Here is a 14,666-nt window from a genome sequence, read left to right as displayed (position 1 = left end):
GAGAAAGAAGAAACGAAAAAAGAGAAGAAAAAAGGAAAAGAGAAGAGAAAAAAGAAAAGAAAAAAGGAAAAAAGAAAAAAGAGAAGAAAAAAGGAAAATAGAAGAAAAAAGAGAAGAAAAAAGGAAAATAGAAGAAAAAAGAGAAGAAAAAAGGAAAGGAGAAGAAAAAAGGAAAAGAGAAGAAAAAGGAAAAAGGAAAAGAGAGGAAAAAAGGAAAAGAAAAAAGGAAAAGAGAAGAAAAAAGGAAAAGAGAAGAAAAAAGGAAAAAGGAAAAGAAAAGAAAAAAGGAAAAGGAAAAAGGAAAAGAGAAGAAAAAAGGAAAAGAAAGGCAAAAGAAAAGAAAAAAGAAAAAAGGAAAAGAAAGGAAGAGAAGAAAAAAGGAAAAGGAAAAAGGAAAAGAGAAGAAAAAAGGAAAAGAAAGGCAAAAAGAAAAAAGGAAAAGAAAAGAAAAAATGAAAAGAGAGAAGAGAAGAAAAAAGGAAAAAGGAAAAGAGAAGAAAAAGGAAAAGAAAAGAAAAAAGAAAAAAGGAAAAGAAAGGAAGAGAAGAAAAAAGGAAAAGGAAAAAGGAAAAGAGAAGAAAAAAGGAAAAGAAAGGCAAAAAGAAAAAAGGAAAAGAGAAAGAAGAGAAGAAAAAAGGAAAAGGAAAAAGGAAAAGAGAAGAAAAAAGGAAAAAGGAAAAGAGAAGAAAAAAGGAAAAGAAAAGAAAAAAGGAAAAGAGAAAAGAGAAGAAAAAAGGAAAAAGGAAAAGAAAAGAAAAAAGGAAAAGAGAAAGAAGAGAAGAAAAAAGGAAAAAGGAAAAGAAAAGGAAAAAGGAAAAGAAAAGAAAAAAGGAAAAGAGAAAGAAGAGAAGAAAAAAGGAAAAAGGAAAAGAGAAGAGAAAAGGAAAAGAGAAGGAAAAAGGAAAAGGAAAAGAGAAGGAAAAAGGAAAAAGGAAAAGAGAAGAAAAAAGGAAAGAAAAGAAAAAATGAAAAGAAAAGAAGAAAGAGAAGAGAAGAAAAAAGGAAAAAGGAAAAGAGAAGAAAAAAGGAAAAGAGAAAGAAGAGAAGAAAAAAGGAAAAAGGAAAAGAAAAGAAAAAAGGAAAAGAGAAAGAAGAGAAGAAAAAAGGAAAAAGGAAAAGAAAAGAAAAAAGGAAAAGAGAAAGAAGAGAAGAAAAAAGGAAAAAGGAAAAGAAAAGAAAAAAGGAAAAGAGAAAGAAGAGAAGAAAAAAGGAAAAAGGAAAAGAGAAGAGAAAAGGAAAAGAAAAGAAAAAAAGGAAAAGAGAAAGAAGAGAAGAAAAAAGGAAAAAGGAAAAGAGAAGAAAAAAGGAAAAGAAAGGCAAAAAAGGAAAAAGGAAAAGAGAAGAGAAAAGGAAAAGAAAAGAAAAAAGGAAAAGAAAAGAAGAGAAGAAAAAGGGAAAAAAGGAAGAGAGAGAAAAGGAAAAGGAAAGAAAGAGAAGAAAAAAGGAAAAGAGGAAGAGAAGAGAAGAAGAAAAAGGAGAAAGGAAAAAGGAGAAGAGAAAAGGAAAAAAAGAAAAAGGAAAGAGAAGGAAAAGGAAAAGGAAAGAGAGAAAAGAAAGAAGAAAGAAAAAAAGGAAAAAGGAAAAGAGAAGAAAAAAGGAAAAGAGAAGAAAAAAGGAAAAAGGAAGAGAAGAAAAAAGGAAAAGAGAAGAAAGAAGAAAAAAGGAAAAAGGAAAAGAGAAGAAAACAGGAAAAGAGAAGAAAGAAGAAAAAAAGGGAAAAAGGAAAAGAGAAGAAAAAAGGAAAAGAGAAGAAAGAAGAGAAGAAAAAGGGAAAAAGGAAAAGAGAAGAAAAAAGGAAAAGAGAAGAAAGAAGAGAAGAAAAAAAGGAAAAAGGAAAAGAAAAGAAAAGGAAAAGAGAAGAAAAAAGGAAAAAGGAAAAGAAAAGAAAAAAGGAAAAGAGAAGAAAGAAGAGAAGAAAAAAGGAAAAAGGAAAAGAGAAGAAAAAGGGAAAAAGGAAAAGAGAAGAAAAAAGGAAAAGAGAAGAAAGAGAAGAAAAAGGGAAAAAGTAAAATAATAAAAAAGTAAAAGATAATAAATAAGAGAATAAAAAAGGAAAAAGGAAAAGAGAAGAAAAAAGGAAAAAGGAAAAGAGAAGAAAAAAGGAAAAGAGAAGAAAAAGGGAAAAAGGAAAAGAGAAGAAAAAAGGAAAAGAGAAGAAAAAAGGAAAAGAGAAGAAAAAAGGAAAAAGGAAAAGAGAAGAAAAAAGGAAAAAGGAAGAGAAGAAAAAAGGAAAAGAGAAGAAAGAAGAGAAGAAAAAGGGAAAAAGGAAAAGAGAAGAAAAAGGGAAAAAGGAAAAGAGAAGAAAAAAGGAAAAGAGAAGAAAAAGGGAAAAAGGAAAAGAGAAGAAAAAGGGAAAAAGGAAAAGAGAAGAAAAAAAGGAAAAGAGAAGAAAAAAGGAAAAAGGAAGAGAAGAAAAAAGGAAAAGAGAAGAAAGAAGAAAAAAGGAAAAAGGAAAAGAGAAGAAAACAGGAAAAAGGAAAGGAAGGAAAAAGGAAAGGAAGGAAAAGGAAGGAAAAAGGAAAGGAAGGAAAAGGAAGGAAAAAGGAAAAGAAGGAAAAGGAAGAAAAGAGAAGGAAAAAGAGAAAAGAAAAGAAGAGAAAAGGGTAAGGGCTTGAAAATTACAAGTCAATTACCTTCAGCTCCTGAAAAACAACATCAAAGAGGCCACGGAATAAGTAATCGGAAAATCATTTGTAAGCAACTAGAAGGAAATAGGGAGAGGAGTAACAGGCAACGTAGATTTGTCAAGGACAAACGGTTTCGCTCTAATCTAATTTCCTTCTGCAGTGGGTAACAGGCCCTGTGAGGAAAGAAGCAATAAATATCATCGGATAAAGCTTTTAACGCTGTCTTGTGTGACAGTCTTCGAGGTTTGCTGGGAGACAAGGCTAGCTGCAGGTACCTGTGGCAGGGAGCTTCATCCCCACTGCCCGCTGGGGGTGATCCCTGGCCCCTGGGGCTGTCACCTGCTGTCACCTGGGCTTTGGCACCAGCCTCTCGTGGGCTGGTTTCAGCCACTTCTGTAATAAAATGGATGTTAATGTTAAATCTGGAAGGGTGGCGAGGGCTAGGACTGGGGCAGCAAAGTTTCCAAATGACCGTGACAATTTGGAGGAAAGGTCTGAAAACCAGGGTGTGGTGCAGGACGGACAAGGCACAGTCCCGGAGCAGCAATAATCGGCCCTAGCGGATGGGGAGCAGCTGGCTCAGAAGTGGGTTGGCAGAAATAGATCAGGAGCGGTAGAAGATCACAAGCTGGAAGTGAGTCAACAACGCTGCAGCGCTGCAGGAGAAGCCAATGCCGCGCCAGGAGGTGGCTGAAAGGCGCCTTCCCCCTGCGACCCCGTCAAAAAAAGGGGCTCAGTGGGAGAGAGCCAGATCTGGGAAATCCGTGAGCTATCAAGTTGCTTACTCTAGTGGGAAGATAACCCCGAGGAGCTATTTGCAGGCACGTGGTCTGATGGGCAGAAGAGAATTTTTGCCTTTACATCCTTGACGGCTGGTAGACAGAGCAAAAAGCAGTGAGGTTTGTAAGGAAAATTCAAGTTAAGGAAAAGTTTCTGAGCATCGAAACACTGATGGGCAGCCATCTGGTAGCAAGCACATCGTTTAACAGTTACATATTTTAGCCTGTTTTCAATTTTTAATTGTCAGACATTTTAGTAAAGCTTATTTCTCCTTCATTCAATAATACAACCTTGTTTTCCCAACACGTTTCCTAAACCAATTTTGGACTTAAAACAAACCCAGCCTGAATGCTGGTATTTGAGGAACTGCGAGCAGCTCCGCAAATGCCGTTCACAACGGCAATGCTTACGACATCTCGGCTACCATTTACACCAGCTGTAAGGTAGCAGCTCGAAGGATATCACCAGATCTTGAAATCCTCGGAGCAGAAGAGCCAGGATTTGGCTGGGTACAGATACAGACTGAATGCCAGGGGCTGATTTACTCTGCACAAAGATGCTCTGCCTGACTACGGGGCCTTCATATGCACATCTCCATCTCTTCTGCTCTGGTTCAGGACTCAGCCTTATAAGCTATCTTTCTTTGTACTGTTAATCCTCATTAATTTTCTTTTGTTTCCATCATTTCTGGAGTTGGCTGCGAAATTTCCAGCTTACTGATTTTTTTAAATCCAACATTCAAAAGTAATCTGGTGACTTTAGGACTAATTTGGTGGAGAATGGTCCAGAATCTGTCTGAGATGGTTATCTGAGAAGGCACATCCTTGTTATGACAAATTACTTTCCAGGCCACCTTCAATATAAAATCAGCTGTGTTTGATTTTAATAACATTTTGCTCCGAAAGAAACAGCATACGTGCCATAACATTTTGATTAACACTATTTAATTTCTCATTGTCAAATTAGCTTTAGTTTAATTTTTTATTTTTTAATAAAATAGAAGACTTAACAAACAACAAAAAAGGAAGCGGTATTTTGATATTAAACAAAGGTGCTGGCTGGCTGGCTGGCGAGGTTGTTTCTTTGGTAGTTTTTTATTCCTCTGTCTTTCATTTCAAATGAATTTTGCCCTTTTCCCTCAAAATTTGCCCTTTTGTTCTAATTTGAAATATTTTCCCCAGATTACCGGTCATTACCACAGATCATTACCAAGCTAAATGTTTTCCGGGTGATTTCTTTTCTTTATTAAGACCTCAGCTGGCCACACTACAAGGACAAGAGAGGCGGATGATTTTTTTTGTTTTGTTTTTGAGGAAGAAATAATCCACACTGACAGACTCTGTTAATACTTCATGCTCTAATAGAAATTCTAATGGAAATTATCAGGGCAGAGACAGAGTCTGAGGCTTCCTGAATCAGGGTCTGACTTTTGTCTCTGCTCGGATCTCCACTCGGAAAGGAACTGTGTTTTGCAGATTGGCTTTGCCCCACTTTTTTGGAGCTGTTGTCTCTTCCGCGGATCTTGAGGCAAGGCACGGCACAGCAAGGGATCAGCTCGTGCAGGGCCGGATGGAGCATCTGCTCGCGCACCCAGCTACCTCTCGACAGTCTCAAAGGCGCATGTCACAGTAATAACACCGGCCCTCGCTGCAAGCCAACTCCTCTCCCAAGTAACAGCTTAGAAATGAATTTGGAAGCCAGGACTAAGCTGGAAGCCGTGCCCGCTCTCCGTGTGGCAGCGGTGGGTACGGCGGCACCCGTGGGGTCTGTCAGTGCCACCACAGAGCTGTGTGAGGCAGGCACGGGTCCTTCCTGCCGATGGTTTGTCTGTGTAAACTTGTGGGCTGAGAGCAGACTGTGATGCCCTGCTCAATAACCAGTCCAGCACAACCCCTATAAAATCGATATTCCCGAAGGAAAGTGGTTAATGACTGTTTTGTAGGAAAGAAGAATGACTGTTTTGCCAAGGCCAAGGAGTTTGCCACCAGTGCGTGCTGCAGTCAAGCAGTGGGTCAGCTTCAGGCTGCCACATGTCCTCTACAAAACAAACGCCTGCCTCCCCATCCTACACCTTAAACTTTTCTTTTCGAAACCACGAGGCTTGGATGATGGAAGCAGAAAGTTTTCAGCCCTCTGCAGCCACCAAACTCAAACTCGCCCCCATTTGGCTGCCCAGCCTGGCATTCCAGACACTGTTGGCTGTCCCAAGCCACACCGTGGCTGTGTCCAAACTTTTTGGGGTGCGTGACAGAAGGAAAAGCCCAGCCCCGGGACCACCCCGCCCGTCCTGTCACGGCCGGGCTCCGCCGCCTCAGCGAGCCCGGGGCGGGCTCGGGGCGGGCTCGGGGCGGGCCCGGTCCCAGAGGATCGGTGCTGCTCGGTCCCAGAGACTCCCGGCCGGTCGGCGGCATGGACTGCGGCGTGATCACCTCCAAGAGCGTGTTGCTGCTGCTCAGCCTCGCCTTCTGGGTGAGCAGGGAGGAGGCGGGAGGGCTCCGACCCCAAACTTGTGGGGGCGACCCGGGTTGGGGGCGGCGGGACGGGGCCGGAGCCCTCAGCGCTCACGCCTGGCGGTTCAGGCAGCTGGTTAGCTGCGCCCGGGAGTTTTGTTTTCAAGTTTATGAGGGGAAAAAAAGCGGTGTTGGAGTTGTGTGTTTTCTTCAGGGGGAGCAGTGTTCTCATTCGCACGTTATTTTTTTTAAAAAAGCGCACTTTAAGTTAATTTAGTGATTGCAAACGTGGAGATGTTTGTGGGGGATCATCCAGGGGCTGCTGCCAAGTGTCTGGTGAGGAAAGCTTTCCTTCGGGGAGCAAAATGACTTCATCAGGGGTTATTATAGAAAATCCCAGCGGGGAACCTGGTTACATTCACCCCTTTCCAGTCACCTCCTGTAGGACAGCCCCACCAGCCCACAGGGGAACACGCTCCCTGGCCCCATGGGTCCCGGGACACATCAGGCATCTGCCCGTGACACCCCGTCACCAGCCAGGGGTTTTCAGGCTCAGGCAGCAAGGAAGAATTACAGAGAAGATCAAGAAGTCTCACAAAGAGAGATGCTGTGTGGCAGAGGTAAAAAAAAAAAAAAAAGGGAAATGGAAACACTGAGTTAAACCCCCAAGTTCTCACCCTGGTTTGTAAATACCTCCCACCGCCACGCTGAGCCATATTTGCTGCTGTGGTGTCACGGCGCATGTTCGTCGTGTGGTGGTTTTCTGAAATACCCGCAGAGAAACACAGGGACACCTCGCTGTGTGTACGTGGAAATTCCCCAGGCTTCATCTCGTGTGGCTCACGTACACCTCGGGTTTACCTCATTGCTCGGACTCGGTGTTTTCTCATCAAACAACAGCCTTTTGTCCTTCTACAAGTGTCTCTCTACCTTTCCTTCCGCTCTAGGGGAACTCTTTGATCACGATTGAAGCCATTAGGTCATTTGGCTCTGCAGACCATCTGTAATTACTCTTCTGCCTCGTGCATGTCCACAGCCTCTGAATTTGGGGTGACCCAGGCCAGCCCTTTGCTTGTTTTTTTTCCTAGGAAGAGCAATGCAGCCCCAAAGCCTGTGGCGTTTAGACACTGCAGCAACCATTACGCGTGGTAATTACATTCCTGCAGCAGAATTGCAGAACCTGGAGTTCAGGTTTTTAAGAGGGTGGGGAAGAAGGAGGAACTGACTTCAGTGCCCTTTCAGAATGTATTTATTTGTAACAGTTGGGTCTCTGCGAGGCTCCAGGTCCTTATGAAAACACAAGATCTGCAAAGAGCATTTCGAGTTCTTCTCTTTCATGCTCAGGCGTTGCGTGCTGCAAATCTTGTCGGCCTTGGAGATGATTATGGAAAATGGTTCACCTTCTGCATATTCAGCAGTCGGTGCGGTTGTGGTGCTTTGACAAAAGTTATTGCTTAGAAATGTCCTAAAATTTGGTTAGTAGTCCCGAAGAGGGTGAGATCGGTGGGCTGTGGATGTTTAACCGCCAAAATCCGGCTACGGATTGAAGCTGTTTTAACGAAACGGTTACCAAGTGCGGTGCATCGAGCTGCCTGAGATCCGCTCCGCTCCAATTTTGCCGGCAGCAGAGAGGAGGACACAGATTAGTTATTGCTGGGTGGTTTTAGCAGGACCGGTGGATTTGAGAGAGCAGAGCTCGATCCGCTGGCAGCGCTGGGACTTCCCAAGGAGGAGAAGCAGCAGCACCATCCCCTGGTGGGGCTCGCTCTCCCTGTGAGCCCCGAGGCCCCATTTCCCCAACTAAAGCCCCCCATTTCCCCCACTAACGTCCCTCTGGAGCAGGAGGTGAGGTTGGGATAATTTCAGGTTCCGTCCCACGAGTCTTGTCGTAAGAAAACATGCAGCATTTGCGCTCCCAGAGGCCAGATTTCCCGTGTGGATAGCGGTGGCCCCGACACCGCCAGGGCTGAAGGTCGTCGCTGATAAACACAGGGCGGTTTTTGGTCTTTCGGCAGGAGCTGCTGCCGGGGTCTGACTCAGCAGCATTACTGGTGGAAAAAGCTGCTCGGCTGGGAGCTTGGCTTTTGTTTTACACGTCCAGCGAGCAGGCTGTGGTCGTTCCTCCCCTCCTGGGGGGGCTCGGGGCATCGGGGTCACTGGGGGACCTACTGCCAGGCTTGGATGCTTTGTGGTGAGGCATCTGGGCGTGCCACGAACTCCTGGTGTAAATGAGCTTACTTTAAGTTCCCGTGCTCAAAATCAGGAAGCGGAGTTGATGTGACTTCCAGGAAAACGTGCTTCGCTCTGCGTGTGTGGGAGCCACGCAGACCAAATGCTGTGGGGAAAGGAGAAGTGTTCGGATGCTTACGTACGCGCGGTGTGAGCCCCCTTCACCCTCAGGATCCTGCGTGCTTTTGGGGAACAGCCTCGGTCCGACGGTCCCCGAGGCTGCGACGGATCTCCACGGCCGGGTTATGGAGCAGCTCCGAAATGCAGCTGGGTCTCAGCCAGGCGGCGGCTCCGCGTCTGCGACTCCGGCAGTAAAGCTGCGTTTCGGGACAGATCAGCGGGATCTGCCCTGTTACAAGAAGTTTCCCCAGGCTTTGGGATTAGCTTCGCTGCGTAAATTCTTTGCCACTCGGTTTGCAGCTCGGGAGGCGAAAGCAGCAGGAGCCAGGAGCGGCTTAGTGAGGAAACAGGGTGGTTCTGCAGGCAAATATTGAACTAGAGGGTGTTCTGTACCTAAATCAGCTGCTCCTGACAAAACCGCCTTGGCAGTGGCTGCTGATCCATCCGTGCTCAGCTAAATTACACTTGCAGCAAGCTCTTGCCCTTCACCCTGTGTTTTTTTCCTGCAGGAGAAGAAAAATGCTGGGGATAAGAGCAGCAAAGGTGGTGGTGCTTCCTCCTGGCGGCGGTCCCGTTGTCCTCAGCCGTGAGGCTGCTGCCGCCAGCCCCTCGGATGGGTAAATAGGAGCACAGATATCACCTCCAGCTGCCTTGAAACGAGGGGAGAAACAACCAAAATCCGGGGATTTTCCCTTCCCAAGGATAAAAACATCCTCCCGATGCGCTGTGACTGCTTAGCAGCACGCTGGCCCCGGCGTGGCGTGCTTCTATGACCTCGTCCTGCGCCAGCCTGTTCCGTGGGGACCGGGAGCTGCAGCAAATGGTGGCCGCGTCCCCCCCGGAGCGCTCGTTGCCCGCGTGGCCGCTTGGTGGGCACGCTGGCAGGGCCACCGGCCGTCCCGGGAGGCGCCGAGTCCCTCAGGTGTGGCAGTAACTGATCTGTTGGTCAGGAAAATGAACACTGTAAGTGCGTCTCCCAGCTTGGCGGAGTGTGAAAACCGCGGCAGGGAAAGAGTCTGCGCGAGGTGGGTCGAGGTTGCCGAGCCGAAGGATGCTGGGAGGAGCCTCCAAAAACACCCACAAAACTCCCAATGTTGGTTCGTAAAACATGGATGATGTCCTGGCTTTGTCTCGGTGTGGGGCGTGTGCGAGCCTGAGCTTCCTTTAAGACCGATCTTTACCCCAAATCTTTTATTTTTGCCTCGTTTCACTTCCTTTTTTTCCGCTCGGAAGCGCAAGGTCACCAGTTGTACCACGCCGCTGGCCGGCCGCGTTTCATCTCCGACCAGAAGCCGGGCGATCCTGAGAGCTGCTGTAAAACCCACCAGGGGGTCTGTTGGGACGTCCCAGCCCGTGCTGATGGGATTTGTAAAGCCCTAACTCCGCTCTGCGTTAGGTTTGGGGTGCTGGCAGAGCAAGGATGAGGTGACCGGGGTGGAAGCCTGGTGGCCGGGAGCCGCGATGTGCTGCAGGAGGAAGAGGTGAAGTTGCTCCTGGCGGTGAAGGAGGAGAAAATGGCACCCCACGAGCCACAGGGGTCTCGTCCCTGTGACCCTAAAAGGGAGAAGGCCTGGTCGCTGTATGTCTGCAGGCAGGGAACTGGGAAAAAGGGTTTTCCTCCAGCAGCGGAAGAGCTAAAACAAGTTTGGGGAGCTGCTTTAGCTCTAGCTGAAAACACAGCGCAGACGGGGAATAAAAATCTCCTGAGCATTGGTGATCCTTTTCTCGGTATCTTACTTGGTAGAGGACCTGCCATATCCCAGCCCCAGCGCCGCAGGGTCTCGCAGGATGTGGGATAAAAGACCCCAAGGGTTCGTGTGCTCCTGCTTTCGTCGCTTGGTGCGTCTGATCCCGGTAGTTTTGAGGCACAGGCAGCATCCAGGAATGCGAGGGCGATGTGGGATGGGAGCTGACGACACGGAGGGTGTCCCTGCCCTGCCTGAAGGAGCTAAGCGTGGTAAAAGACTTGCGAGGAGGGATCGATTTAATTAACATGTGCAATAAATGAACTGCTTGTCAACTGCGTGATGAAATCTGGCTGCAGCCTCCTCCAAACAGGCTGCTTTCCCTCGGGTTTGCAGGACGTGAGTACCGGCAGGGCTTCGCTTGTAGCAGGCGTAGTCTCGGGAGCAGGACTGCAAAGGGCTGAAGGACGCTTGTAGCCCCCGAGGGAATTTTTTTAGGCCGGCGTTGAGGCATCGGCGGGGCGTCGCTGAGCCTTTCGGTGCTGTGCCCAGGCCTGTGCCCAGTTCTGCGGCTAAAAGCCTCAAACCAAACGAAGCAACCCAGGGGCGATAAGTTCTGTAGCAGTCATTGCTTCTGAAGCTGACAACGTGGCAAATCGCCGCTAATAATTTTCTTGGGGTGCCTTTCAGGCGGCGGCGGCTGGTCTCAGCTATGTCGGGGGCTACGTCATGAACACCTACAGGAGCTACGACAACTTCCTGCAGGACAAGCACGCTCTGCTGCCAGCCGTGATCATCCTTTGCGTCGCTGCGGTGATGTTCATCATCGGGCTGCTCGGCTGCTGCGCAACCTTCCGGGAGTCTCGGGTTGGCCTGGGGCTGGTGAGTGTTGCGGGAGCGTCCTCCTGGGGGTCAAAAAAGCCAGAAAGGTTCGAGCTGAGTAAGTTCGGACGCCCGCCCCGGCTCGTGCCACCCTTTTCTCAGCAGTTAAGAACAGTGGGGTGCCGCCTGCTGAAGCCCCATGCAGCGATCCAGGTGTCCTATAGCCCTTCTCCCGAGTCTTTGAGACCTTGTGGAACTGCAGCCATCACCCTGTCCGTACACAATAATCTCCTATTCCAAATTATTTTCTGGAAGCTGTTTAGATTGGAGAGGCAACGGCAGGCAAGGATATCTTCACGCTCTAAAGCAACGTGGTGGGTAACGTGCAAATGAATTCAGATGCTGTGGACCTCTTCCTTATTCCAGCCTCTCTTTTAATTTCAGTTCTTGGCCATTATCCTCATTATCTTCATCGCAGAAGTATCCGCTTTTGTCCTGGCATTTGTTTACAGGGAAAAGGTAAGCAAAGAATTTGCAGCTCTTCCGGTATATCCAGTTTTCTCGCTTGACTTTTTATTTTTCACTTTTTTTTCTGGCTTTGAGGGATACAGATCTGCAGTTTCCACTCGATACAATTCCAAGTTCTCATGTTAAATCTGTTTTTTTTTTTTTTCTCCCCTTTCTAAATAGGTAAAAACTGACGTCCAAGGCACAATGCGTTCAGTCTTCGAGAAGTATGACGGGAAAAACTCAGAGTCTGCTGTGGTGGATTACTTGCAAGAAAACGTAAGGAAGCCTTTAAATTCTCCTGAGAGCTATTTAGAAAAGAACAATTTGGTGCTAAGAGAGGAATTGGGGCTGGGGAAGAGGGCAAGTGTGATGATATCCTGGAACTCATCAGATCAGATCTCCAAGCGTTAGATCTAAGGGGTGCGATCACATCCCCTTTATCTGTCTTGTGTTTGGCAGCTTCATTGCTGTGGGGTAAAGAACTACAGCGACTGGACAAGCACGCAGTGGTTTAATTCCACTGGGAATAACAGCGTCCCCCTGAGCTGCTGCAAGCAAAACCTGAAGAACTGCACGGGGAGTCTGGATCAGCCGCAGGAACTCAACACGCAGGTGAGGATAAAGGGCGTAGTCGCTCATTTCCACGTCCCACTGGCCCCCAAACCTTCTCTGCGTTTAAGCAACAGTGTGTTGCTTAAGCAGGTCATCCAACGTCCTGCTGCCTTCTAAGGGTCAGGGAGAAAAACCCTGTCCAGCTGAATTGCCTTTGATTTGTTTTCGTTTTTCTCTTTCATGCCAGGGCTGTTCAGGGGAGCTGGAGTCTGGGCTGCAGAGCGTCATCAGCTATGCTATGCTGGTAATCCTGGGCTTTGCCATCGTAAAGGTAAACGTTTCTCTCTCTTTCCCCGTGGAAAATAATAATTTCCTCTTTGATCTCAGAGCTTTTTCTTCCACCGTGTCCCACTAGCCTAAAATAGACCCAGTTTTATGTTCCTCACTGGTTTTCTGCCAACTCTTCTGCATTTCATTCGCATGACAAAAAGGGGAGAGATCCAAAAAGCAGTAGAGGGGTTGAAATGGCAAGTAAATGAATAATCTGTCTTGGTCCTTCAGTAGCAAGTACAAAAAATTAGGTGTGCTAAAAGGCCTAGATCGGGAATTTGCTATGAAAAAATAGCTTTTCTGTATTTAACCGGGGTTTGTGAATCGCTCGTTGAAGTTTGTTTTAGGTACAAGTCAATGAATAGTCCTAGGCTAGGAGACCTGGCATCAAAATGGGCTAGAAACATGACAAGGAACGAAACCAGCTAGGCTATTTATGGAATAATAACATTGAATTAAATTAAATGTGAAACCAAATCATGTAGTGGATGAAAACTAGATTTGAAAAGCACTGATATAAAACTCCTTACAACATCCTTAAATTGCTCAGGGAGGAATTTTCCATCGTTTCCCTTTCCTCAATGAAGCGATCAGTTGTGCACTCTATTACAGGTCCCATTTTAATTTATCTATGACGAATCTTTTATTTCCATATATTATATGCTTAAAAAAATTTTAGAACTTCTAAGTCCAGAAAAATCTTGTGTTTTCACTGATTTTTTTCTCCTGGATTAAAATACCTAAGAATTAATGTTGATGTATAAATTAATGGGGGAAAAAAAAAAGAGGAAAAAGTTGAACGGAAACTATTATTGAAAAGCGATAGGCAAAAAATCATTTTCCACAGATTTATTTTCAAATTGTTTTTTAATATGAAAGGAATGACCTTGCTATGATGAAAAATTAACATAAATGTTGGATCCAAAGATTGAAATAAAATACAGCAAAACTCAATCTCTTGTTCTCTCTCTTTTTCAGTTCTTTGGCATGCTGAGTGTCTGCGTGCTTACTTGCAAGCGAGAAGACAGCGGATACCAGCCTCTTTACTCAGGGGTGTTCGCTTAATAAAATGCACAGATCACTCTTCTTTTGCTTCCTGATGATAAAATAGATTTGTAAAGATGAACGCTAAAGGACAATTCATGACCCTGTTAACTGTTTTACTTTATTTACATGAAACGGAAAGAACGCTTTGTACTGATTAGGAAAAGTTTTCTTGTGGGCGACTTGAAATGGCAATTCCGATATTCATTACCCTGCAGTAACTTAACCCTGGTCGTACATACCACGGCTTTCTGTAAGGTTATTGTGGATTTGGATTTGTGACTTTTTCTAGGTAGCAACAGATGGCGTAATAGGCTCCAGAAAGAAGCCTACTTCTGCAGTTCTTTCCTGTACCCTCAAAACAAGCAGGAGAAATGTTATTTTTAATCACTAAACTGACTGAGACTGCAGGAGTGGATTCAGTTGCCTGCACAAACATCAGATCGTTCCCATGATGTGCTTAAACAGCGTAAGAAACTTCTGAATGCAAGGTTCAAATATTCTTCATAAGCATGGGGAGACGGAATATGTTTTCTCTGTATCTGATGGTGGTTCATGTTTTTCTCCTTGTAATGGTCATATGTCGAAATTCAGTTTACTGCAGGGGTTGTTAGATAAGACAAACCCTGTGAAGTCTAGAAGAGAAATCTGAGTTGTCTGTTGAAGCAGCTAGCAAATGTGAACAACCCCAGGCCAGGAGGGGATGTGTGTTTGGGACGTCTCTTTTGGTTCATTTTGTCTTTTTGTTTTTAATTTGACATTAAAATTTGCTTATGAAGCAGTTTTCGTTTTCTTTTCTGCTTTTGCTGATGCATTTACGCTTTGTCTACCCAAAGACAGACCGTGTCTGTTTGCGAGAGTGATGCAGATGAATACAGGAGTTGGAGGAAACGTTGGATCAGCGTGGTTATGCAGGAAGGATGACTGGAAGGGCTAGTGCAGAGTTCTCTGTGTCACTGAACACATCTGGCTGCTTTTCACAGCTAAAAATGTTAATATAATACTTTCTTGTACCCTGTTAGTTGACCAAGCAGTGTTGTTAACCTGTTTTTTGTCAATGTCTTGTGACTGATAGGTTTCTTTCTCTTTAAATGTCTGGTGAATATGGTCATTTCTTGGATTGCACCACTTCTTCAAAAACGGTCCTTCTTTAACATGTCTGTGTGCTAATCCATGTGTCGGTGCTTTAGGGGTCTTAGAGCTGTGATGTGGGAGAAAACTCAGCTATTCTTGGTTAGAGAATTGCGGAAAAGGAACAGCATATTAGCATATTTTCTCTTTGGAGCGATAAGCAGTCTATTCTGAGCAGCAAACCTTTGTATCTGTAGCTATTTAGAAAAAAGAAGGAGTTTGGGGTAAGTGTAAGCTGTTTATTTATCTTTTTTTTTTTTCTGAAAGAAATTGATGTTGTGTAGGAGATGTACCAGTCTAAGAATGTATATGTTGAAGGTGATTTAATGTTTATGAGGGCTTTGTCTTCCGTTTAATGCCAAAATAAATCAAATTTCTTTAAGTAA

The 14,666-nt window shown here is 45.3% G+C and overlaps 1 protein-coding gene and 1 long non-coding RNA gene across 3 annotated transcripts; one reads left to right on the top strand and one right to left on the bottom strand.

Moving 5' to 3' along the window:
- Positions 1–5,659: 5,659 nt before the first annotated feature.
- On the top strand, positions 5,660–14,666 carry LOC121061718 (tetraspanin-36-like). 2 transcript variants are annotated; one of them, XM_040540990.1, is made up of 7 exons: positions 5,660–5,876; positions 10,582–10,773; positions 11,158–11,232; positions 11,404–11,499; positions 11,683–11,835; positions 12,023–12,106; positions 13,084–14,666. In XM_040540990.1, the coding sequence occupies exons 1-7, from the start codon at positions 5,817–5,819 to the stop codon at positions 13,168–13,170; spliced, it is 747 nt and encodes a 248-aa protein (XP_040396924.1). In that variant the 5' UTR covers positions 5,660–5,816; the 3' UTR covers positions 13,171–14,666. The 2 variants fall into 2 exon arrangements, with proteins under 2 accessions (XP_040396924.1, XP_040396925.1); XM_040540991.1 differs by lacking the exon at positions 5,660–5,876 and adding an exon at positions 8,692–9,169.
- Positions 6,930–8,887, bottom strand: LOC121061719. The gene is made up of 2 exons (XR_005815228.1): positions 8,847–8,887; positions 6,930–8,709 (listed from the first exon to the last, which is right to left on the bottom strand). It is a non-coding gene; the product is annotated as an uncharacterized LOC121061719 (long non-coding RNA).

This window comes from Cygnus olor, chromosome Z (genome assembly GCF_009769625.2).
Source record: "Cygnus olor isolate bCygOlo1 chromosome Z, bCygOlo1.pri.v2, whole genome shotgun sequence".
Classification (NCBI taxonomy): domain Eukaryota; kingdom Metazoa; phylum Chordata; class Aves; order Anseriformes; family Anatidae; genus Cygnus; species Cygnus olor.
Note: the sequence above shows the minus strand (reverse complement) of the source record. Positions and strands in the feature narration are given on the sequence as shown.